Below are 25,957 nucleotides of genomic sequence, written 5' to 3' on the forward strand. Positions count from 1 at the left end.
AAAATTAACTCACTTGACTATAGCATTCAACTTGTAGTCGTACTGCAGCTCCATATAGCTGGTATCCCCAATGTCCCTGTCACATCAATGTAAGTAGTACCCAAAACCTAAAATGTGAAAAAGCGACAGTAACATCAAAAAGAGGCTCAAGGCCTGAATATTGTATTCATAAGTTTGTTTTGTGAGCTTAGATCAAATGCAACGTGCAAGTGAAATAAAAAAAATAAAGCGGGATTCATAGTGCAAGGCTACAAGCAATATTTGAACCTGTACGGGATTGAACTATGAAGGTTAAAAAGAGGAGCTTACATATCAGGTATGAACCACATGTAGGCTTGAGAGAATTTTTACTGAGTCTTGGTAGTTGGCGCAGAGGGGGGCAATCAGAGAAAACACCCAAAAATGAAAGTAAGGAGAAAAGAGGAAAAGCAAACACCAATTCTTTATATCCATGAGTGATGAGTGCATCAATAATAGTGAAAAAATCCAACAGTTTTAAGTTGATTCCAGAAACGAATGGAATTGACACCCCATGTTACAGAGAGTGGGTCCAAGAAAATCAACAACTAATCAGTTAAATCATCTATTTAAGGTTCACCATCACAAAATAAACTAATCAATTCAACAACCAACCAAATAAACCATCTACAAAATACAACATCCAAGTATGGCTCATCTCGCACCCGACCACACTAATTTCTTGAATTCAGGAATACACCAATGCAAATGTAGATACAAAAGATATACCTCTCTGTGACGATCAGCGATGGTAAAGTAAAGAAGGGATTTGAGACACCTCGAAACTTAGTAAGAAACTCCTTGTAATTTTCCTCGGTGAAAGAACTTCAACACCCACACCTTCAGAACTTCATCACCCATACCTTCAGATGCAAAACTCTTCAATTGGACTTCAACACAAACCCCAACTCGAACCCTCGTCCCAGCTTTCAAAATCCATGCTGTCGGACCCGTCGATTTGGGAAGAATCGCTGACATCCATTATTGCGCATCTTCGTCTACGGTAGGTTATCAAATTGTATAAAAATTCAAGCAAACAACGAGGAGTTTGGCAAAACTATACTAAGCGGTGACTGTCAATTTCAGAAACTAAAAATTATGTTTAACACTAAGTTAAACATCAAACAAAGAATTCCCCCATTTTTGGGTTTTTGAGGAACCCAATACTCACACATTTTACATGGCAAACCAAAAAAAATAGGGAGAATTTTTCATAAGTCCACTATAGCACTTTCCAAACCCATCTAGTCCACTTCTAAGTTTCATAACCTACTAAGTCCACTAATAATATTAATGACAAAAATATCCCACCTAGGAAACAAGGGCCTTGTTTGGCTAACACGAAAATATATTTTTTCCATTTTTTTTCGTTTTTGTTGCAATCAACCCGCCTCCGCCGCCGCCGTCACCACTGTCATCACGTCACATATAACGTTATATGTGTAACAAAAAACGTATTTTTTCATTTTTCTCGATTTCTTTTATTGAACCGCTACACTTAACATTTAACGTTATATATGTGACAAATTTTTCTTTTTTTTTCTTTTTTTCTTGTATTGATTTTTTAACGTTATATGAGTAATAAAAATTTCATAACATACAAAATTATACGTGGCAAAAATTTTCTAACAGCAACATTTCTTTTTGGTTTTTCTTATTTTTAGTCTTTAACGTTATATGCTAGTCCATACAAAATATATAACGTTATATGTTCCGTTATCTATCACTTATTGAATTGGTCCGCGCAACGGCCTCTTCAACTTGCTTCTGATAATATATGAATATATCCATATATTAGCTTATATATAACGTTACACGGTACAAAGGTATATAGAATATTTCTAATATAGAATTTTAGTATATATAACAATATAACGTTATATATTATTATATCTCTCTCTAACTAAGAATGTTTTAAAAAAATGACATTAAATAACAAAAACACACATATAACCTTATATATTTTTTCAAAAAACACAACATGTTTCAACCTTATATGTCTAGTCCTAGAAAAAACACACATATAACCTTATATATTTATTCAAGAAACTCTAAATATATCAAAAGCAAGTCGGAGAGGCCGTTGCGCGGACCAAATCAATAAGTGATTGATGACGCCCAAATATAACCTTATATATTTATTCAAAAAACTTCAGATCTCTAACCCTAAGAAAAGCACACATATAACCTTATGTATTTATTCAAAAACATCCAAATCCGACCACTCAAAACCCCGTAACTGTTGCTGCCCTCAAACTCCTTAAATTGCCGCTGCCGTAAAGCCCCATTTGCCCACAAATGCCTACATCGCCGCTGTCGCACCGCCACTTTAGACCGCTACAAATCCTCACTGCCGAAGCACCACCGCTATGACGCCCAAGAACCACCTCCACCGCTGCTCCACACCCTGCCTTAAAAAGGCTGATGCAAACCCCAAATCTTTTAACCTGAACATGCTTTTGTATTAGATGGGCTGAAAACAAAGAAAACAAAACCAAAAACCCTTCTAACATGGAGGAGCTTAGGCTTGATAATCTTAATGGTGTTTCTCAAAAAACTTCTTTACCCTGAAAGGAAGCATCTGAATATGGATCCCTCGTGAAATCCCAAGACGTGGATGCAGCAAATCGAGACGATGGATTGGGGAGATCGCGATCGCTCGCGAGGCTCCACGCCCAGGAGGAGTTCCTCAGAGCCACTTCTCTTGCTACAGAACGAACATTCAATTTAAAAGACTCCATGCCGGCAACGAGAGAGAGAGAGAGGGGGGGGGGGGGGCTCCAGATTTATTTTTGATCTAGGATTTCTCTCTATATGATACTCCCTCCGTCCCTTATTTATAGTCCGGTATTCCATTTTGGGTTGTCCCTTAATAAGTGTCCATTTTGTAAAGTTAATGGGTAAAAGTTGGTGAATTGTCTATTTTGTCCCTAAAAGTAGATTCCATTTTAAAAAGTAAGTGAGTAAAAGTATAATGATGATGGGTAAGTAGGGAAAATAGAGGAAAAAGTTGGTGTGAAAGGTATAATGATGATGTCTTTTTAATAAGTTGAAATTACGAAGCAGGACACTTAAAAATGGACGGAGGGAGTAGCTTATATAGGATGACATTTTTGTCTTGATTTAATTTCTTTTTAAAAAGAAGTGGACTTAAGACCTTACTAAACTATATTAGTAGACTAGGAGGGTTACAAACATTAGAGGTGGACTAATTGGGTTACAAGTTCTCTATAGTGGACTCTAGACTAATTTTTTAAAAAAAATACATGAACTACTAAAATCCAGTTTAGGGATTTTGGATTTTGAACTACTCACACATTATTTGCCGCCACCGTCTGTCTCTGATTGAGCAATAGAGGGAGGCAGTGATTGGCGGAGGAAATTTAGCAAAAGGTTGAAACTCAGCAACTCCGAAGAGGATTAGTAGGTTCACTCACCAGTTGTATCTAAAAACATACCTATAGGGCATAGCAAATGATACAACAACCCACATCGACCATGAGTATAAAAAAAAAACTTGACATATGCTCAGTCACCTCCAATTCATGTATCTTAGTCCAAAACTAACTATACAGGTCTACCAGAAACACTATGATGTGCAAATAAATCTCAAATGTCATTATGCCATAAATCAACCATTCTTTGTATGGTTGAAAATTGAATACATGTGATTATACACTTAGCAAGTAGTCTCAAAAATCTTAGTAATACAATCACCTCTAGCTTGAAGCTTTCTTCAATAAGTCCAACTTCGAAAACCTGTGATTCCAAGAAGTACATCCAAATCAAATCAATTGGGTAAAGGAGTGAGTACAACTGTACCTTTGTCGTTTGTAAAAAAATACACATCTGTTGATCGGAAAGTAATCATAAATAAAAAAACACCAAACAGATTTTGTGTGTGGGAACTACATAATAGAGGAAAATGGGAGGAAAATAACTCGATATAATCTTTTAAGGGAAGAGACAGAAAAAGTTGGACATAACTCTTGTGAGGGAAAAAGATGATGGACATTGGACATAAATAAATCTCCTCACAACATAATTCCTTAAACTGATTGGATATGAGCAGTAAAAGGCTCACAGGGAAGTGGTAATGATTCAAACCGTGCTTTGGTCTATTTGAAATGCCCCACTTCACAGCCTAATTTTTTCTGTTTTTCCCATCAAACGACGAAAAGATAGGGAAAAAGGGAGGTTAAATGGACGCATGCATACACCAAAGCACTCATTCTCATGAGAGAGCAAATAAATCTCTAGGAAAAAAAGGAGGTTATCTATTGTTCACTTGAACTATGACAGAGCAATTTCAATCTCCTGTCTCAATTCCATTTGCATGAAGTATTTTTACAGACACCTTGGATGCATTAAACTAAGGTCTTGATTGCGTGATGTGGCGGAAGAGGGGCGATGGCGGTGGCGGTGGCGGTGGCGGAAGGGGGAGGCGACAGAGAGAGAGAGACAAAGGGAAGGCGGCAGAGAGAGACTGGGAGAGAATGAGGCATACACGGGGTATTTGTGACTGGAAATTGCTCAGAAAATATTAAGTATTTACAGGCCTGCCATTGTAGAATGGAAAGTGTAGAGAAGTAGATTTATGTACTCCCTCCGTCCCTTATTTAGAGTCCAATATTCTATTTTGGGCTGTCCCTTAATAAGTGTCTATTTTGTAAAGTAGTGGGTAAAAGTTAGTGCATTGTCTATTTTGTCACTAAAAGTAGATTCCATTTTGAAAAGTTAGTGGATAAAAGTGTAATGATGATGAATAAGTAGGGAAAATAGATGAAAAAATTGATGTGAAAGGTATAATGATAATGTCTTTTTAATAAGTTGGAGTTACGAAGCATGACGCTTAAAAGGGAACAGAGGGAGTAAGATATAATTTTAAACCGTTGGATGTCTTTTAGATATATAACCAGCCATATCTTATTATATAGGTAAATTCACAAATACTCATAGCTTTATTGCTTTTGAATACCCGATACCATACACACACAAGAAATTTTTTGTTGCATCATATATGGACACTCCCGTTTCGTGGCCAAATTATGGCAAGCACTGTTTAAACTTCGTCCTGATGTCCGAGTCTCGATCCCTCGTTGGACTGGGACCTTTTTCTCCACGCTCACCACTAGGTCTCCCTCTGAAAAATGCCCATGGATTTCAGTCGCTCAAATCCACCTCACTTCGATTCTCACCCACCCTTTGTAGCATAAAAACCGTGCCCAATCCAAACCCATCCAGTATTAACAGATGGTCCCTCGACGGAGCCACGGCTCTCGTCACCGGCGGCACTCGCGGAATCGGGTCCACCCCATTCTCTCTCTACACGTGTATGCTTATGTATTATGAATACTATTTGGAGCCGTAATTTTGAAATTGGAATATGGGTTTTACGTTGTGTAGGCGTGCGGTTGTGGCGGAATTGGCTGGACTCGGAGCCACGGTGCACACGTGTGCTCGGAACGGAACGGAGCTGGATAAGTGCCTGCGAGGTTGGGAAGAGGAGGGGTTTAGGGTTTCGGGTTCGGTCTGCGATGTGTCGTTTCGAGACCAGCGTGAGGAGCTTGTGGACACTGTCTCGTCTGTGTTCAATGGGAATCTCAACATTCTCGTAGGTCTATTTATTTTGTTTTTTTTTCCCTTCATATTCCAATTAGGCATTGTTGTTTTTTCTCTGTCTCGTGAAAATGCAGTTGCGTTGTTTGTGTATTATCTGGTTAATGAACTTGTTAGAAGTTCAGATACTATGCTAGAAACATAGATAAGCCAAGAATCTAGCTTTCACTCATATCGCAAAACATAGTCCTAGCATGCCTTTACGAGGCTACAAAACTAAGTGATCAAGAATGAAGAAACTAAAAACCCAGGCTAACTAGGAAACATGAATAAAAACCTAGTCTACAAACTGTGGTAGGATAATTTTCCCTAATATTGTGCTAACATTATTGATGGTAATTAGATGCTGGTAATTGATCTAGTGACAAGAGATTGATTTCAGAGTTAAAGAAGGATGAGGTGGCAATTAGTTTAAAGTAATGTGGATGTTGAGAATTTTGTACACGAGTAATTGAAGGCTTTATGGTTGATATTAATATTACGGCAGCATTCCTTCTGTGGGGGTTGGGACCTGAATGATGATAAAACAAATTTGGGTTCCAGTTGCTTGATGGGGATTCTTATTATCTTCCCCAATAGAAGCTACAACTCTCTGCTGAAATTCACAAAATCATTTTTTGAAGTGTTGGTTTTTGCAGATGTCATAACAATCAATTGCTTGAGATATCACCTTTCCAAGTTTGCACCATCATGTGTATGTTTTTGCTTCTGGGATCTGCATTGTGTCGTATTTTTTTTCGTAATTTGTGGTTGCAAATATGCAGATTAATAATGTTGGAACCAATATAAGGAAACCGATGGTAGAGTTCACGTCCGAAGAATTTGCTAAACTCTTTGCAACGAATTTTGAATCTGTTTTTCATATGAGCCAACTCGCATATCCTCTTTTAAAAGCATCAGGGGCTGGAAGTGTTGTTTTCACCTCCTCTGTATCTGGTTTTGTGTCGCTGAAGTCTATGTCTGTACATGGAGCAACTAAAGGTAATTCACTTATTTGATCTGGTCTTCCACTGCAAGATTTTTACAGCATGCTTGAAGACTTATCATAGAGAAAGTAGTCTTCTTAGTTAGTCTTCATATGCAGGTGCAATCAATCAACTTACAAAGAATTTGGCATGTGAGTGGGCAGAAGATAATATCAGGAGTAATGCTGTTGCACCTTGGTACATCAGAACCTCTATGGTGGAACAAGTAATTTTCTTTTCACCTTCCTTTGTTATTCTTCCTTTGTTTTAGCTCCTCCAAGTCCATGTTGCATGGACTTTGGTGTGCGTGTGAATCCGAGTGTCAGATTCATCTAATTCACATTTCTAAGGATACCAAACAAGGGTAGCTTTTTAGAGTAGTTGTTAAATACTTAAACTTTGTAGGGTAAAATGGTATTTCCTAATAAAATAGAAAGCATTTTGCATACCCGAAAGAAATTTGAAAGAAAATCAGGGAGCTTGTATGCATGAAATGGAAGTCATGTCATGTGTGTAGTTATTTAGTAAACTCGGGTAGTTACGCACACTTGTTGGTCCGAGTCGGACTAGATTCAAGTAGATATGTTAGATGCAGCTCCTGTAGCTTTACCCATCTGTCAGGTGTCCGACTCACGCTTTCCCTCATATTTAAAAGGTTGCACTTTAAATATGAGTCTTTCAGTTCTTCAAACTCTGCTCTGATTAGCAATGCATATCACTTTCTCTTTTGGCTGTTCTTCATATGACTATTACATTTTGAGGTCATCATCTATGTTTTGGTTATAAAAAGAGGGACACCATATTCCTTCCTGATTCATAAAAACCAAGCTTATAAATATCCAACTGGTCATTCAAGTAATAGAACCTTACCAGGAATTATGTATCATATTTCAAATAACTTAGCTGAATTTGAGATACCAAAAATTGATGCTGTTTCTGATGCTTGGAGAGTACACAACTAAATTCTTTTCCACTCTATGCTTAGTGATGAAATGTAATTTCTTTTGGAATAATCTCTTCTGTTATGTTGTATTTTCCCGTCACCAGGTGCTCAGCAACAAAGAATATTTGGAAGAGGTATATTCACGGACTCCGCTTGGGCGTCTTGGAGATCCGACTGAGGTCTCATCCCTGGTTGCTTTCCTTTGCTTACCTGCATCATCTTACATTACTGGCCAGATAATTTGTGTTGATGGTGGGATGTCTATAAATGGTTTCTACCCAAGGCATGATTAAAGGTTTTGTCTCAGATGCTTTGCGGCTATAATTTGAGTACAACTTTAACTTGATTTTGTGATTTCAGATTCATTTAGCATAATTTAGATTAGCATGTGATCGTGGATAAGGGGAATTACTTTGATCAACTCTTTGTGTCTTTGTTTGTGAGGTGATTTTTGCTCAATGTTAGATATCATGTTGATGGAGGGTATGACCAGATACGGCATCCCCTCTCAAAAACATGACTGGGAAAGGCAGCAAGATGACTACGGTTGGTTTTCTCAATTGCCTGTACGTGAAAAAAAAAGTAAGGCGGCATTGTTTAATTACATTTTCTTCATCCTGTATTGCTAATGATCTTTCGCTTAGCCGGTTGACCTTTGCTAGAGTTTGTGTTTAGATTGAAGCCTGAAGGAATACCGCAGTCCTTTTTCACACACTCGGAAGCCCGTAGTGTGCGAGAAATGCGAAGTGCTTGGCCATGCGATGAGTTGTCCTAATAAGCCGTCTGCCTCGAGGCCCTGGCTAAACTATTCCTACTTATCCATGTGCTACATCTTCGAAAACATTTGATGTGCTTTCCTCAATGTGACTCCAAAAAATGCGATTTACTATGATTCGTGTGCACCTTCTTCAAGAAAGGCTCCTCTACGCTCTTCTAGCGAGGGGAGTGTTTTTTCATTGAAGTTCCCGTAATTATATGAAAGTACTAGTTGAGGAAGTTGACTCTTCCAAGAGGGGTGGCTGGACAAACTACCTCTTTCTAGGACGAGTTATATCTAATTGAGTTGATTTTTGGTGGGGTTACTCGAAAAAATATATTTTAAATTTAATAAACAGCTCGGATCGTTTTTGTGAGACCCAGAGTGGACCCTATGAAGCAATATGTGCAATTCATGTCTACACCTACCTAAGTATAGCCGAAAATGTCGGATCGTTTTTGTGAGACCCAGAGTGGACCATGTGAATCAATCTGTGCAATTCTTGTCCACACCTACGCAAGTAAAGCTGAAAATGTTTGAATAGAAGATGGTGATGGTTTTTCAGAATTTCAAGAGGTTGCAATTTTTGCCTACTAGTCTTGGGAGGTTGGGGAGTCTATTTGTTTCAGAATAAAATGTGGCTTTTGGGCTTTTGCTATAATGGGCCTTGTAATTTTTGTCTTGGGCCTTCAAAGGTCCCACATTAATTTTTGGAGGAAAGATAAAACATTTTCTGTAGCCCAATCACTACAATTAGAATCTACTAAACATTCAGGAGTTATGCACCAAAAGTCAGAAAGCTACATTAAACAGATCAAACTGAGGATGTTATTTTTCACCCACCACATAATGGTTTGAAAATGAGGTTGATGGGGCCGGGTTGAATAAAATTTGCAGCACTTGAAAATGAGACCTACAATAACAGATAGCAGAGTTTCTAATGGCATACGTTTCTCACATAGCTAGGTGGTGAATATTAGTGTGAAGACAACAACATTCCTTGAACAAACGGATTCTACGGACATAGCGTGGAATGCGTATCAAACGGTTTTTAATACATCTGTTTTTGGAAACTACTCTGATAATAGTACTCGTATTTTGTAGCAATTCCGGCCAAGAGGAGTAGACAAACATACAGTAGCTAAGTAGACATGAATTGCTGGATGTCCGGAAAATGTTCCATGTGGTGCAAATGGTACACGTACTACTACTGCTACTGCTACTCTCAATGAAAAAAAAGAAGCTTCATTTCCCAACAAAACGTACTACAGTAGCATGCAAAACTACAGTATACTAGCCTTTCTTTTTGCCTAACTTTCTTCCTTCAAGGAGAGGGCTGGATCCCAACGCAACGCGTGTTCAGTATCGAGCGGCGTCCAACTACCACGTACCCCACCCCTCCGCACTTCACACTCCACGGATCGTGCAGACATCCAGAAGAAAAGGTTCCAATATCCAAAAAAAACACCCTTAACGTAACGTCCCCTACTGAGAGTCACATAATTTGCGCTCCTGCGCCCGCAGAGTTTTTACTTTTTGCACATTTATTTTATGTGACAAGCTTTACAAAGTGAACGTTTTCGATTAATACGGAGTGGATCCCACTCGGCATGATGCATGTGCTGCCCCCCTTCCTTGTTTTTTTTTAGGTGCAGAACCATTCCCCTGTCAAACCACCCCCCCCCCCCCCCCCCCCCCCCACCAAAAAAGAAAAAAAAAAAGAGAATGACTTAACCAGAATAGTACCAGATGTCGTGGTCAAAAACAAACCCTGGTTTGCATGGCACGTGGCACTACTTCTGCGACCTGGTGTCACTTTCATGCAGAAGAGAAAACAATTGCTCGCCTGCCTGCTTCTGTTTGAAAACCTCACGCTCGGTTACGTTTTACCTAAAAGCGTACACGTCGTCCAGTAATTATTGTCACATGACATCGGTAGGAATCAACAACTTCTTCAGATTTTCCACGCAAAAAAAAGGTACTCCTTCCGTCCCGATTTATTTGTCTATTTTTACTATTTAGAATTTTTTACAAAATTGTCTATATGTTTCAATTTATAATATTTTTTATACGCAATATGGATCTTGTTTAATAGATTCCAATGAGATCTAAAATATGATGTTTTCGAAATTATGTAAAACATTATAGATTGTGAGATATAGATAATTTTTTAAAAGGCACGTATGTCAAAATTGGACAAATAAACTGGGACGGAGGGAGTAAATGGGAACCCACGGTTCATCCACGGAGCATGCGTGTTAGGCTCATTTGGGTCGTCCGTATTCGGTAATGGACTGTTCAGATATCTCGATCGAATAGATTTCAGCTGACGGCCGAGATAAAATCTAAACCGTCTATTGCCGAGAACGGACGACTCAAATGGACCCAACACGCATGATATGATGCTCCCCCAGTTTCGCCCCTACTTATCCAAAAGTAATACTTACTGATATCCGCTGGAACTGATTTTTTATAGGGCCCCATAAAATAATATTCAAAAATTTATGGATATATTTCTAGATTTTTTCGGAATCCAAAATGGGGCCAAACGCGTTGTCCCTGCGGATTGTCCCTGCTGTTAGAATTTTTGATTCGAAAACGGAGTCTTTTCAAATAGAAAATGTGATCAGCACAGACAAGTTTCCACTAACAGTTTTGAATATTTTTACCTTTGCAATGATCAAACCTGGAAGTTTCGAAAACTCGATATAAGTCATATGCTAATAAACAGTTTCCTCGTATTTCACCGCTTTATGTTATGACTCATGGCATAAAGAGGTGAAATACGAAAAAAAAATTCTCAAAGGTTAAACTATTTTTACCTTAAAAATGATCATAGTTCAGGAAATTTTATTTTTATTACAAAATATATAAGAATACTAAAATACAAATTACATCAAACGGAACATAAGTATACAATATACAATAATAACCCCAACCGATAACCCGTTAAAGAAATTAATAACTGAAAAAATAATCTCCCTTTAAAGAAAGAAAAAATTCCGTAACTATTTCCAAGGACAAGGGTGGCCAACTTAACTATTCCCAATCGATTGAACCCAAGAAATTTCTAATTCAACATAGTGTATCCTTTTCACAACCATTCCAAAATTGATAGAGTACTAACTTATGCTTTTTTGCTTTGACAACTTCCCTAGCCTATAAGCACAATTGCCTTACAAATGATCATTTTCCTGATTTTTGAAAGACTAGACTGAATCAAGTTTAGACATTTGTTAGAGTCGAGCCAATACCTTCTCATAACTTCTAGCATCATTTTTTCCCTTTTTTCTTTGTTTTCCTTTTTTCGAGGTTTTCGAATTAAATTCCTGCACTATTTTTAAGAGAGAATTTTCTTGTGAGGTGTTTGAATACCACGAGCAAGTTTGTTTCAAGTACTTGTAGAGTCTCGGGTGACTTTTGTGCGTTGTATCCTTAATTAGCCCGTTTAATTTTTGTTATCCTTTTGCAATGAAAACAAAGGAGTACTACTAAAAAATAAGGAAATTAACCAGGTGGAAGGCGTATCGGGCGGCTACCTATGACGGATCGCCAGATTAATGGCAAGTGCCAAAGAAGGAATGAGAACGAAACTACTCCATCACCTAATTCTCAATTGATCGATCTCTCTCTCATTTTATTTCTAGACGCAGACACCTTTTGGCCCACACATCACCATCGCACCCTCTACGTATTCCCCTCTGATTGGGCCACAACCCAACCCCCAAGGGATATCTCTTCTATTCAAATCTCTCGTCCCAACCCCCCAGTCCCCACACAACAATCTCTTCTTCCACTATTCACACACCTGTCCCTTTTACTTTTTCAAATTCAAAAGAACTAAAAAAAAAAAAAAAGATAAAGAAAAAGAGTAGTGCTTTACACATTATTTTTTTATTTTTTTAACCATGCACCCTCTTTTTGTCCTCGTTTGACATGAATTTACTATGTTACCCTTCTAAGCGGGAAAAATTACCCAAATAAAAAGTTGAATTTGTAAATTCAAATCACAAAAGGACAACAAATAGGGACAACAAATAGAGTGTGGTTATGAACAAAAAAAAATGTAAAAATCAATTATCAAAAGAACTCTAGAACCAGACCAAAACACCCTAAATTATTCAATGTCCTAGGACATGAATAGGTGGTGCCCAAAGGCTACCTCCATCACACAAGTGTATGTGGGCTCTATCTGTCCATGACGATGTGTGATGGAGGAAACCATTGGGGCACTAGTTGTCTACGCTCCTGGGACAATGAATAATTTTTTTCAAAATACACCCTAAATGCACAAACAATCACATAAATGTGTGGGTCTCACACATACATCACCGGTGTGTGTCATCTCACACATTTATTTAGATATTTGTGTACTTTGGGTGTGTACTTTGGATGCATGAGACTGTAGACTTGCTGGAAAAACTACGGGTACACAAGTTGGTATACAATTATATACATATGACTGTGTAGGACTCATCTTGGGATCTAACACAAATGAATGGAGTTGTTTCAATTGTCTAAAATAATTTTTAATATTCTGTGTAAGAATTTATCTCAATCAGATATTCGTAAGGGTTTGATTAATTCATTCAACTTTTAGTCCTGCGAATTCACAAATTGAAGCCCTTTTCTATATTCTACTGAACTGATTTTTTTATAAGAATTCATATTAAAAAAAATTAATTAATTAATTAAACGGCTCTTATTATTTGTGTAACACTCCGAGGTGAATAACACACGACTTGGTATTCATTCAAAATAATGTTGCGGTGACCATGTATGAGTACCACATTTTGGTATCATGTGAGATGTCATCATTGCATTGGTAGAATGTGTTATATCCCGTGACAAACGGGGCACACTCTATTAATGCAGTTGTGACACATCACATGATACGCAAAGTGCGGTACTCAAACATGATACTAGTAATTCATTAGTGTAACAATTAGTATTATTCAACAACAAACACTTACACACGCACTCACATCTTTTGGTGGGGCCCAACACACTGGAGGTGTAGTGTGTGTGTGGGCCCCAATATGAATATGAGTGGGTTTGTGTAAGAGATTAAATTATTTGCACTTCCAGTCATGTAAACATTAGTTTCCTCCAGATCAATTATATTGCGTCACATAGTCATATTTTATCAATTGAGATCACTGTTTTGACGACGTGACGTAATATACTTAATTTAGAGAAAACAAATGCTTACACCGTTAGTGTATACTCCTTCCGTCCCAATTTGTTTGTCTAATTTCGACATACATGTTTTTTAAAAAATTATCTATATCTCACAATTTATAATAGTTTATATAATTTCGAAAACATCATATTTTATATCTAATTGAGATCTATCAAATAAGATTCATATTGCATATAAAAAACATTATGAATTAAAATATATAAATAATTTTGTAAAATGTTTCAAATAGTAAAAAAGGACAAACAAATCGGGAGGAAAGGAGTACAATTTTTTATTTTTTATGTAAATATTTGTGTTATCGTTTGTATTGGTAGAATGATTGTTTGGTGTAAGCCAAACGGCGTGCCCATGGGTTATTGTTGTTTCAATCGCCGGACGTCGTTCTCAGAGCGGGACCACATACCGAAGACGAATTCAAAATCGTCTCTCTGTTGCCTCCTCATTAGGCCACGTACAGATAACTAGACCCCATAGCCTACACGTGTTGAATTCCACCAGACGAGTGTAAGAGGTACGGCAAACAGATGAACGGTGGAGATCGGCCTCCTTTAGGCGGGGGAGCACTTACGCGTCACACGATTTGTACCAGACACGGTCAGGGAAAACGGGCAGCTGACCGAAACAGCTCGTTCTTCCCGTTTGCAGCGGAGCCATGGCTGCCATTTTAATGCTTCCTCGAGCCCGCGCGGCCTCCTCTCTCTAAAATCTCTCTCCTCTCGTTTTTCCCAACTTTTTCTACTTTGATGATTCAAATGTTTTCAGTGATTCCAAGTGTTTAATAAGTTCAACTAGATTTGACGGACTTTTAACACAACGGAGGATTTTATTTATGGATGTGGAGTAAGGAAGGAGAGATTGTGATAAGTGGTACGTACGTACCTGGGGAGATTGGTTGGAATGGCGCAGATCTGCTGCGAAGCGGTGAGTGAGAGCGAGACGACGAAGCCGTGTGAGCCGAGCTCGAGAGCGACGAGGCGGCGGAGAATCGAGATGAGGAGGATCAAGTTTGGTTGCGGCGGTGAGAGTGAAAGTAACGAACAGAAACTGGATCTCCCTGCGGTCTCGATGGAGTGCGATAACGCCGTGGAGAACAGTGACGGCGCGGACGGCGGAGAGCTGGTTCTACGGTCGGAAAGCGAAGGATCGGGGACGAAAGGGATAGTGATTTCGGATCACCAAGCGACATTGGTTCCTCCGTTGGTGACGGCTCTGGTTGGTCAGGATCTTTCGCCGAAGTTTGGCGCAGCGTCGATTTGTGGTAGGCGGAGAGATATGGAGGATGCGGTCGCGATTCACCCGTTCCTTTGCCGGAGAGAGCAGGAGTCCGCCACCGAGTTACATTACTTCGGCGTTTACGACGGCCATGGCTGTTCTCACGTACGTAATGCATAAAAAATAAACACATAGTTATGCCAACTGTGCCAACCGTAACGATTTTGAGCTGATACCGTTACACTTCGATATACACCGCGCAATGAGATGAAAAATCACATGAGCATCAGCCAATTCCCGTTGCATATCGATCTGTTATCGATTCGCAGACCGGTTCACTGACATTATGGGCCATGGCCAATGGTCTGTGATTTGTGAACTTAAAATTTTTTTTGTAAAAAATATATTTTTTAATTTATGACTGCTACAATCGATTTTCATGTATGTTTCGAAACTCTTAATACCATTACACTGCGACTGTTACGTTACCATTATGTGGGCCGATACCGTTACTTAAAACCTTATGGATTTTTACCGGAGTGTTTGTTTTTTTTTGCTTTGTAGGTGGCGATGAGGTGCAGAGACCGGTTGCATGAGCTGGTGAAGGAAGAGTTGGGGACAAAGGGAGGAGCGAGAACGGAGTGGAAGAATGCGATGGAGAAAAGCTTCGGTCGGATGGACGAGGAGGTGATTCTGTGGAACGGAAGCGAGATGGCCTCCAATTGCCGCTGCGAGCTGCAAACGCCGGAGTGCGACGCCGTGGGATCCACGGCGGTGGTGGCTATCGTTACGCCGGATAAGATTATCGTCGCAAACTGCGGGGATTCTAGAGCTGTTTTGTGCCGCAATGGTAGGGCCGTTCCTCTCTCTACCGATCACAAGGTTAGCTCCCAACTGTTTGGCTCGTTCTTGCGTATAACTCTCTGTGTGTGGGAGAGAGAGAGAGAGAGAGAGAGAGGATGCCAAAACTGTTGATCTGCTAGTACTTAGGTCATGTTTGGCAGGGTAAAAAACTAGCTTCCGTTTCATGCATTTTTGCCTTGAGTTATTTTTTCGTGATTTTAAGCAAAATTTTCGGTTATTAAAAGCATGAATGAGATGTAAAACTATTTTAATGAGAGAAGCAATTATTATTTTTAACTGTAGCCTTTATTTTTTTATTTTTTCCGATTTTTCTCATCAAGGCCGACAATTAATCACAAAGCTTTTATTGGACAATTAGACACCAAACATCAAAAAATAATAATAATATGCAGAATCTTTAAAAAAGTTAGGTTATGTTAAAAACAGCCTAAAATTCGGTTCACATGTTTTTATTTTTTTATACTTGTGTGAATCCAGAAATTGAACAATTTCACTAAACCTGTAAAAAAAACAAACATATGAAAAGCTTAACTCTTAGACCTACCAAACGCAGCCTTATAGTAATAACGAACCGTTCGACTGGTGAGATCAACAGTTATGGTTAATGGTTCTTTATTGAGGTTTTGCAAAATTACAACTTTGTCCTTTTCTGAGAAGTTTTCCGTCTGGACCACAGCCGGATCGTCCTGACGAGCTGAGCCGGATCCAAGCTGCGGGCGGGCGGGTTTTATACTGGGACTGCCCCCGAGTCGGCGGTGTTCTTGCCATGTCAAGAGCCATTGGTAAGTCCCTTTTAATCCCAACTCATTTATTCGTCTATTAATTTCCACCTAGGTTTGGTTCCACTAAGGGCTTTTTGGGTTTTTTTTTTGTTTTATCTTTATTTAAATTTTTTTCGCGTTTGTTCATTTTGCGACAAACTTATGTGGATTATTGATTCGTCTCGACGAGAGGTATCAAAAAAACAAAAAAAAATTATGACTTTTATCCAAATATTTTTTAAACATCTAACATGAAGCCCAAAAGGTAACTCATTTATTCGTCTATTTTCACCTACTTATAACTCATCCAATCGTAATATTTCGATGACGAAGTTACAGCTGATCAAGAACTCATTTATAAAATGAGTTACACGAATAATGGATGGGTTTAGTTTGTGTCCTTGAGCTCCAAAATTTGATAGTACAAAAGTAACAAAAAGGTTCTTCTAGAGACCTGAAATTTTTGTAAGAACCAAAATATTCTTTTCAGTGAAACATATAATCGTTTATTTTTCCAAAACAATGATTCTTTTTCAATGAAATACTGAAACTGTCTCCTTTTCCTAGAAAAATTAAAACCTTGCTTTAAAAGAAACAGAAAACTGTTTTCTGAAACTTTTTCTAAGAAAACAGACTGTATTTTATTTCAACACAGAAAGTAGAAAATTGTTTTCTAAAGCCCTTTCTGAATATAGGATACAAAATTGTTTTTCTCCTCAAGCATGACACAACTTTCTTCAACGAAAGCAAAAATGGTTTGTGAAATCAAAACAGTGAGACACGAAATGTCTCCTCTTAGCTGGGATTAATTGATTTCTAGCTCTTTCTTCAACGAAAGAGCTAGAAATGATTTTGAAAATAAACTACTCAACCCACATCTGTTTATTCGATCTGAATCGTGTATTGCGTTGTCTCGTTGAGTAGGAGTTGCATGTAGAAATTAAGATTCATGGAATATCAGAAAGAGCTAGAAATGATTTTGAAAATAAACTGTAAAATTTAAAATTGACCATAAGTTTTTAAAATTTATTCAACAAGCCAAAAAGAACAATTGGTTCTGAACCCGGAGTTGGCCCAATAATGGGCAAACAGATGATGTGCACTTCGATCATCATTGTGATTCTATGCTTTTCTCCATCCAGGTGATAATTATTTGAAGCCATCTGTTATCTGTGAGCCAGAAGTGACAATCACAGATCGGACAATGGAGGATGACTGTCTTATACTCGCTAGCGACGGACTGTGGGACGTGGTTTCGAATGACACAGCTTGCGGCGTGGCGCGAATGTGCCTCAGAGGGATGGCACTAGTGGGCGAGTCTACAAGCAATTCGTGCTTGTTGGATGGTGAAAGCGTCAGACAAAATGCCGACAAGGCTTGTTCAGACGCGTCGATGCTGTTGACGAAATTGGCCTTGGCGAGGTGTAGCAGTGACAACGTGAGCATAGTTGTCATCGATCTCAAGAGGGGCATTTAGCGGTATCGTATCATTTCCTTTGATAGATCTGATCCATGTGTTATCATCCATGGAAAAAAAATCAACTTCATTTGATAAGTGTAAATATGTGCAGGCCACAAGATGGCTAACGGGATAGTTCCGTAAAGGGGGTAAGGAGTAGAACGGAATCGAATGAGGCTGGGAGTGGTTTTTTCGTGTTTTTTTTATAACCGAGTGTGCGGACCAAGTTATGTTGTCCCCAACTAATTTGAGCTCTGAAGTGAATCCAATGGCCTGAGATTAAGAGTGTCTTATGCATCTATGCCAAAATGATGCAACCAATCTTGTTTGCTGACTGCTGTGCTTCTAAATATGAGATTTTATTTACAGCGCTCAATCTCGGCCGTCCAAAAGTGTTTTGGACGGTCCGGATTGAAAACAATCTCTCAACGGTAATACAGTAATTGTTCTCAAACCGGACCATCCAAAAAGTGTTTTGGACAACTGAGATTGCGCAGAGCCATGAATAAGTCTCTCTCTCTCAAATCTAAATAAATTTTCTTACAAAAATGATGCATGAGAGCATACTTCATTGATGAAATCCCACAAGGATGAAATACATTCAAGTCAGAGCTGAGAGCACCACAGCTCAAAGGTCATAATCCATCAGAGCATCCAATAGTTAAAACAGAGGAACATTCACTGTCAAAATCAAAATTCAACAATTGGGTGACAAATGAGATTTGGTTGGGTAAAAGTCTCGAGCCAAACTTTGGTGTCAGTGCCCAACTTTGCAAACTAATCAATTTGTCCATCTTTTATGTTTTTTTTTTTTCCTTTCTTGGTGTCATTGCTCAACTTTGCAAACTAATCAACTTGAAAAAGTAGAACACCAGATACAGATAGATCAGGTACACAACCAAAATGAAAAACCAGCAACCAAAGTAAAGCCAAGAAAGAAGCAAAACCAAGAACAAGCTTTAGCAATACTTCTACTGGAGAACTACCCAAAGAACAAAGCCTTAAACCACTGTGGCTGCTGCTTTAACTTCAACTGTCTATCTTAAAGCTACCAAAAACTGTTAGTCAAGTTCAAAATCTGAACCACCTGACCAAAGGAAATTGATATATTTCTATCTTATCCTATATCCATGTTTAGGTGGTGGCGAGAGACTCGACAGCCAAGTAAAGCAGAGAGTTAGTCAACATTTGAACAATTAAGTTTTCTTTTTCTTTCTTTAGGAGGAATTTGGAAGAATCAATTCCCTTCTTCTGTTTGTCAAAGGAAAATGAATCTTGCATTTTACGGCTGTTTGATAAGGTTGTGGCCAGACATCAATTTTCTTACCCAGTAAAAGCTTAACTATTTTTCATTTTTCTGACCCTAGGTATGATTTCAGTAGGTTAATACGTTGAGGGTCAGCACAACACCCGTATGCTCAACCGTACGTTTAAACCTTTTATCATTGACATGAATCGCAAACCACTCGTAGAAACCTAAGAGTACAACCGCTTGGGCATTTCAAGCAGGATGATGATAGGATCAGTAGTGTCAATTATTTTCTCAAGCTAGCATTTCAATTTGGATTAACGAGTCCGTGAAATCTTCCATTCAAGAAGATAACTAGATAGATCTCCAACAAAGCTACAATTAGAGAACCAAGGGACGAAGAATACATTGAGATTTTACAACAGTCCAGTTCATTATTTGAAATCACATGACTGGTGGACAAGAAATCAGGTAAAAGACATCAGATTAAATCCATGTAATCTGGTAACACACTAAATCAAAGAGTAACGAATGAGACCTTTCGCAAGATGCTTGTAATGTCACAGATTCAGAGCGGGCAAAAAGAATTTTTATCTGCTTGCTTATATTTGCTTGCCCTCAGCCTCATTCTCGCTGCCCTTCAATGCCTTCAATTTTCTGTATCCCTTATCAGTACCAAATAGCCTGAAAAACATTTAGTCAGTTAGACCAAATGTCAAATATTCTGCACTACCTTCCATGCATTACTATATCGAAGGCATTTAGATTGAGCATCCAATTGACCAGCGAAAACATGCTGTAAATTCTAGGTCTCACCCAATATGGTTTGCTTCTCAATGAACGATATTAGCTGCATAGTTAGGTTGGAGAGAGAAACCAAACTAGAATATGCAAAAATCATGTCAATCTTTAATAATGTCCACCACAATATCACATGTTATCCACTTATTTTCATGTTCACGCTGGAACTTTCCCATCGTACCCTTCCAAAGACCGTTCATACCAAGCAAACATGGTGCAGTAAGCATGCAGAGAGCAGAATCAGTTTTTATCAGCAGGCAAAAGAGCAGTTTACAAGGAATTACTGCAAATACAAATTGGACTTCGCCAAAATAAGACTAAAAAGGCTGCACAAAGCCCCTTGAAGCAGAAGCCTGATAAGACTGTTGATGGACATCACAAATTATAACCAAGCGTTTGGCTTGGTTGACAAATGTCAACAAACCTCAACTGGGTTGGTCTTGGGGTTAAGGTTCTTAGAAAACCAAAAAAAAGATATTGCTAATTTTTGCTTACATTTTAGGCGTCACAGTCAGGGGCGGAGGGAAGAAGTTTTCAAAATCTCTATTCCACTACCACATTTGGTGTTAGGTTTATAAATTTGCCCCATTAAAATTGCAATATTGCCCCAAGCTAGCTTTGGCTTGGTTGACAAATGTCAACAAACCTTAACTGGGTTGGTCTTGGGGTAAAGGTTCTCAGAAAACCAAAAAAAGATATTGCTAATTTGTGCTTACCTTTTACGCGTCAGAGTCGGGCGGAGGGAAGAAGTTTTCAAAATCTCTATTCCACTACCACATTTGGTGTTAGGTTTATAAATTTGCCCCATTAAAATTGCAGTATTGCCCCAAGCTAGCTATGAGCACCCATCAAATCGCAGAGATTTATTTTGGCAATAAAAATTGTGTCAGATCGGCGTGAAATCGATGGATGAATGATAGATTACATGTGTATATTGAGAAAAATATATTTAATTACTACTAATCCTAATAAGGCTACTGTGCATTTCTCTCCAATAAAAAAATTCCTCGATGAGTTTTTCAAATCATCTTACCATGACAAGCGTACAGTATGTCATAGCCCATAAAGACTCGATGAAGTATATGTGACAAGACAACATTCCATCAAAAGGGAATTTAGACGATAGAGCTCTTCCCCGTCCCCTATACCGTTCGCGGGAAATCCGAAATGGGCGAAACGGGTTAAATGGCTTTACCGCAAGGCTGCTTAATTATTTACTTGAAATTGAGGAGAAGGGCGGCGGGTGGGAAAAGATAAAGAAGCATGAGAATAGGAAGATCCTGGTAGATATGATATCAATGGATAGTTAAAAGGGTTAAACTATTGCAAAAAATTATTTTTATGATTAGTACATAACACGTGTTTTTTCGAACCCGCTCATCGGTATTTCTGGCTCCGCCCCTGATCATGGTATTATGCTGAAAATAATATCAAGCAATCAATTTATGTTGGAACAATGGAAAATATAGCTCCGTGAGCTTTTCAACTCGATCCACTTACTCCATATGTGAGATCAGGGTTTTTGTTTCCATACTCAATCCACTTACTTAAACATACTTACTACTTCAAGTAAGGTTTACCAGACAATACTTTGTTCCCCATTGTTGGCCTTTGCTATATGTTTAAGTCTCCTACAAATATAGTTGTCAGTCTGGTCAATATGAGTCGCTAGACCAATTTGACATAGTAAAGCACCTCTTAATTAAAGAAAATTAGTAGGGATTCTTCTTTCATGTTACTGAAGCGGCCTGTGTGATAAGGGGTCTTTTGATTTTGACAACCATCGAACTCCCTCAGTTCAAAACCCTCGAAACAAATGGTTTAAGGAATTTAGAGTTGAAATAAATGTATTGAGCTATGATTTAGTTTTTTTTTCTGTAAAATATTGTCTGCAATAGATCATTCGTATGAAGCCAAAGCAAATGAATATCACTTATATTTGTGAATAAGTAGACATTTTGGCTCAACAAAAAAAAAGTAAACCAAGTGCAATAAGTTTTCAACCAAAACAAATACTGTATCTTTTATTTTATATAGTGTCTCGAGGCGCCCCTGGCAAGAAACTTTTTAATTTTGCTCATCAATAGAGCAAGGAACATTAGAGGGGACTAGATGGATTATGTTATTGTTGTTGTGTGAATAGAGCAAGGTACATTAGACATGTGTACCGTGTAAGTGAATTACCTAGTATCACATGTCTTCGATTATTTAATTTGGTTCGTAAAATCTCGTAAGCAAAGAGAGAACTTGTACTCCAAACCTTACAAACCAGATTGTCAATGCTTTGAAGCAGTGTTTTCAAAATCTTACCAGTCCATGTAAACGAAAGTTGAGGAGTAGTTGCCAGACTTAGTGTAGAGCAGCCGGTGGTGATAGTCGTGAAAATCAGCACTATATGTCAATGAAACAATCAAACGTTAAATCAGCACTGTGCACAATGCACTGCACATCAAGCTAAGTGATTTGTAAGTCTCACTGAGAACAATCAAGAGGAAAATGCATATACTCACCCGCCGTACAAAGGCAAGAAGTTTGAGAGGCTCCAGGGGAAATGATAACCGCAATGAGCCTCAACTGTCTCAAGAACTCGAACTACCATCCACAGCCAGAGAGTTATAAGATGGGGGCCGGTGATGGCAGGACCAACAATTGTTGCAAATCCAAGAAACAGGATCTCAGCGGGGTGAGCATATTCAGACGTCAGTCCAAATGGTGTTGCATACCTGAAGATTCGGTAAAATACCCTTTATGAACACCAAACAAGGTAGACAGAAATGAATACATCAAAAACTGTGCAACCTATATAAAGACTTGATGCTTTTTACTCACTCATGATGAATGCTGTGGACATGCTTGTACAACCATTTTGTATGTAACACTCTGTGTCCCCAATAGAATACAAAATCTTCCAGGATGAAGTAGAACAAAATCTGTGTAGATATTACTTTCCTGCACAACAGAAAGGTTCACAAATCACTCCAGGATATATGCATTACAAACATTCAACAGAATCGAGACAGCAAATTTATGATAGAGTAAAAGAATCACAAATGACAACGCCACAAATTAAACTTTCAGTATATGAAGAACCTCAAATTACCAGGAGGGCAATGGTAGACTACTTCTCATGCCCATGAATCTGAAGACAGGATAGGAAGCAATCATAACTGGTAGATTTACACACAAATGGTACAGCACTAGGCGAGTGATACATTTCTCTTGAGCTTCAGGGGAGTTATTTTTTGTCTGCATTGAACCACCAATTAATAATAGAATCAAAAAACAAAGATCCAGCAACATGAGGCCAAAATAAGCATGTTCGACATTACCACCAAGTATAACAAATTTGACAGTACTATCGGGTACATACAAACACATGTAGAGAGCTTTCAATTGTTAAAGCATACCAATTGGCAATGAGTGGAGAGGCCGCCGAGACTCATATACTAGTTTTGGGGGAGATAATTAACTGATGTGGGACAATTTCCAACACTGCCCCTCACGTGTGACCCCCGACTCGCATGTGGAGAGGTCAAGAAAGGATCCGGAACACACGGATCACAACGAAACAAAATGCAACTATGACACAAACAAAAAGGAAAAGCCTCCGAAGATACCATGTTAAAGCATCCAACTCACCAATTGGCAATGAATGGAGAGGCCGCCCACGCTCATATACTAGTTTTGGAGGAGATAATTAACTGATGTGGGACAATTACCAACAATTACATTGGTAAGAAAAGAATATCACCGTCTATAATTCTGGTGAGGCTTATAAGTTGAAGAACAAATAATTTGGAAGCAACAAGACATTGAAAAAGACAAATGTATGCTGAAAGATATGAAAAAATCCTCTTCAGTGCATTGCGGAAGACATTGATGAAGCTAATGATACGGCCAAGGACAAGGATGGTGATAAAGTGAAGAAGTATGACATGTAGTGTGTTTTGTATATCCAGCAATCAAATGAAGGCGTATGGAAAGAATCAATATATCCTGTCAGCACGAACATCCCTCCCGGTTTATCCTTTTCTCACAAACAGCCAGAAAGAGTCACGAATAATAATTGTAGGTCCCACAAACAGCATCAGGTTAGTTTGGCTATAATTATAAATAGATAAACACTACTTTACAAAACCTCGTCTCCAATTGAAATCAAGTAATAGAGGTTATAAATAGAACCACTTAAAACAGAAAACAGTGCTACAGATAATCATACAGCAGCATAGGAATGAAACCGAAGATTGGAATTTGAACATGAAAACTATTGTTCAGGCTAGGCTTTTGTTGGGCCAATAATGAGATCATATAACATGGAAAACAAATAATAACACCACTTACAAAATGAAAAACCATTATTCTCTTTAGCTTGTGTTCCCAATCACATGACAATACTTATTGAACTAATTCAGTAGCACGAGAGAAAAACCTGAATTTTATACTTGCTCAACCATCCTGCTCTTTCCAAGTAAATAAAAGGTAGTCCAGATAAGAAAAAGACACTTTCATGAAGAAAGAAACTCCCGAGACATGCCAGTTGGAAGTCATTAAAATGAGTGATCAGATACTGCACAATGAACAAATAATAATTCCACCAAACGTTAATACTATTCCATAACAACGACAATCTTACAATATCGATACAGAACAATGATTTACACACGTCACTAAATTATCACTCAAAAGTCAAAAGACATCAAAATTGAATCGAAACACATCGTCTTGTTTCCTTGCATCTCAGATGTGATATACAAGATTCCGGTACACATAGTAGTACCGAAGAACTATTTCACCAGGCCATGGGTCCAACGAACTAAGGCAATTCATGCAACTAAGGTATTTTGCTTGAACTTATTGATAGAATAATAACTCATGCACTCGCCAAATTAGCAAACACTCACAAAATTGGGCCCTCATCTATGCTTATTTGCACACTTCAACACAAACTTTTAACAAACAATTTTAGCCACTGCAGTTGCTCTAAATTAACAAAAATCTTAGGAACACCAACTTAGGGGTTTGCTCCCTCCTAAGATCTCAAGGGCTATCAACTCGTTTGGGGCCAATCCATATTAATTGGGCTCTCACGAGTGGGCGGTGGGATTGAGCCCAGGATTAGTTGAGTGCACGTAAGCTGGCCTAGACACAGTTATAAAAAAAAAAAATCTAAGGAACACTCTTCACGTTGAGCATCTGATGAAATATCTGAACCAAAAAAAAAACACAAACTCATAAAATACCACTGGTCGAATTGAATAAATCTCCAATGCTTCTCATTGTCTGACAACAGTAACTTGAAAGGAAATCTAAACAAGAGAAGAGATACAGAGTGATATTGAGCAAATCAAATTCTCATTCCATATGAAATGGAAGGAACAAACGTTATACATCCGCATCAAAACTTGATTTCCTTATCCACAGATGCATGCGTACAGATGTACATATAAACAAGCGTTCGTAGGAATTCAACGGATCCAAATGCGGCAATGCTCGATGAGATAGAAGCTATTTCAGCGAAAATCTAGGGCATGAGAGAAAAGGAAAGAGTCGATACCAGCCAACCAGATTCGATGATCGAGGCCATGAAAACCGGCGAGGCTGGACTTTATCTCTGACGGGGACGGAGAGAGAGAGAGTGAGAAGAGGAGAGAGTAGAGTGGAGCACTAGAAAAAGGAAACAGAGACTGGACATGCGAAAGTACTGGATGAGAGGGATGTAGTTTGTAGGACTCGAGAGTGGGTGCGGCCACAGCACGTTGGTGTCGGATCGGTGTCGCGATGGAATTGGAGATGCTGCCGGCCGCTCAACTCGATAAACAACCGCTCGAATTTTAGTCGAGCATTGAAGGGTCACATTTGTATGTGTTCAGATTTGATTTGAAACATTTGTGCTGAGATCAACGATTGGATCAATCGCTCAGCTGCATTCTCAAGTCCCTGCCGTAATATCCTTCTCCACCGTACATTCGCGTGGAACTCGATAGACAAGATTCATAACCTAAAATAATAGACTTAATTGAACATCGATAATTTCGTAACTAAATTACAGGCTTTCGTAAAAATTATAAGCCGTCTAAGTTTAAAATTAATATATTGACTTATTCAT

The 25,957-nt window shown here is 38.5% G+C and overlaps 3 protein-coding genes across 4 annotated transcripts; 2 read left to right on the forward strand and 1 right to left on the reverse strand.

The window, feature by feature from the left end:
- The first annotated feature begins 4,997 nt into the window (after window positions 1-4,997).
- On the forward strand, window positions 4,998-7,966 carry LOC131316728 (tropinone reductase homolog At5g06060-like). Its single transcript, XM_058346160.1, has 5 exons — window positions 4,998-5,325; window positions 5,425-5,632; window positions 6,402-6,618; window positions 6,722-6,828; window positions 7,650-7,966. The coding sequence occupies exons 1-5, from the start codon at window positions 5,039-5,041 to the stop codon at window positions 7,836-7,838; spliced, it is 1,008 nt and encodes a 335-aa protein (XP_058202143.1). The 5' UTR covers window positions 4,998-5,038; the 3' UTR covers window positions 7,839-7,966.
- Window positions 7,967-14,119: 6,153 nt separating this feature from the next.
- On the forward strand, window positions 14,120-18,122 carry LOC131316736 (probable protein phosphatase 2C 24). The gene is made up of 4 exons (XM_058346170.1): window positions 14,120-14,882; window positions 15,282-15,599; window positions 16,258-16,363; window positions 17,485-18,122. Exons 1-4 carry the CDS (start codon window positions 14,403-14,405, stop codon window positions 17,817-17,819), a joined length of 1,239 nt encoding a protein of 412 aa, XP_058202153.1. The 5' UTR covers window positions 14,120-14,402; the 3' UTR covers window positions 17,820-18,122.
- A 1,205-nt stretch (window positions 18,123-19,327) lies between these two features.
- Window positions 19,328-25,837, reverse strand: LOC131316746 (methylsterol monooxygenase 2-2). Of its 2 annotated transcripts, none has more exons than XM_058346189.1 (7): window positions 25,406-25,837; window positions 24,281-24,418; window positions 22,952-23,097; window positions 22,681-22,800; window positions 22,362-22,574; window positions 22,162-22,242; window positions 19,328-19,734 (listed from the first exon to the last, which is right to left on the reverse strand). In XM_058346189.1, the coding sequence occupies exons 1-7, from the start codon at window positions 25,433-25,435 to the stop codon at window positions 19,653-19,655; spliced, it is 810 nt and encodes a 269-aa protein (XP_058202172.1). In that variant the 5' UTR covers window positions 25,436-25,837; the 3' UTR covers window positions 19,328-19,652. The 2 variants fall into 2 exon arrangements, with proteins under 2 accessions (XP_058202172.1, XP_058202163.1); XM_058346180.1 differs by lacking the exon at window positions 25,406-25,837 and adding an exon at window positions 25,240-25,293.
- Window positions 25,838-25,957: the final 120 nt, after the last annotated feature.

This window comes from Rhododendron vialii, chromosome 1a (genome assembly GCF_030253575.1).
Source record: "Rhododendron vialii isolate Sample 1 chromosome 1a, ASM3025357v1".
Lineage (NCBI taxonomy): Eukaryota > Viridiplantae > Streptophyta > Magnoliopsida > Ericales > Ericaceae > Rhododendron > Rhododendron vialii.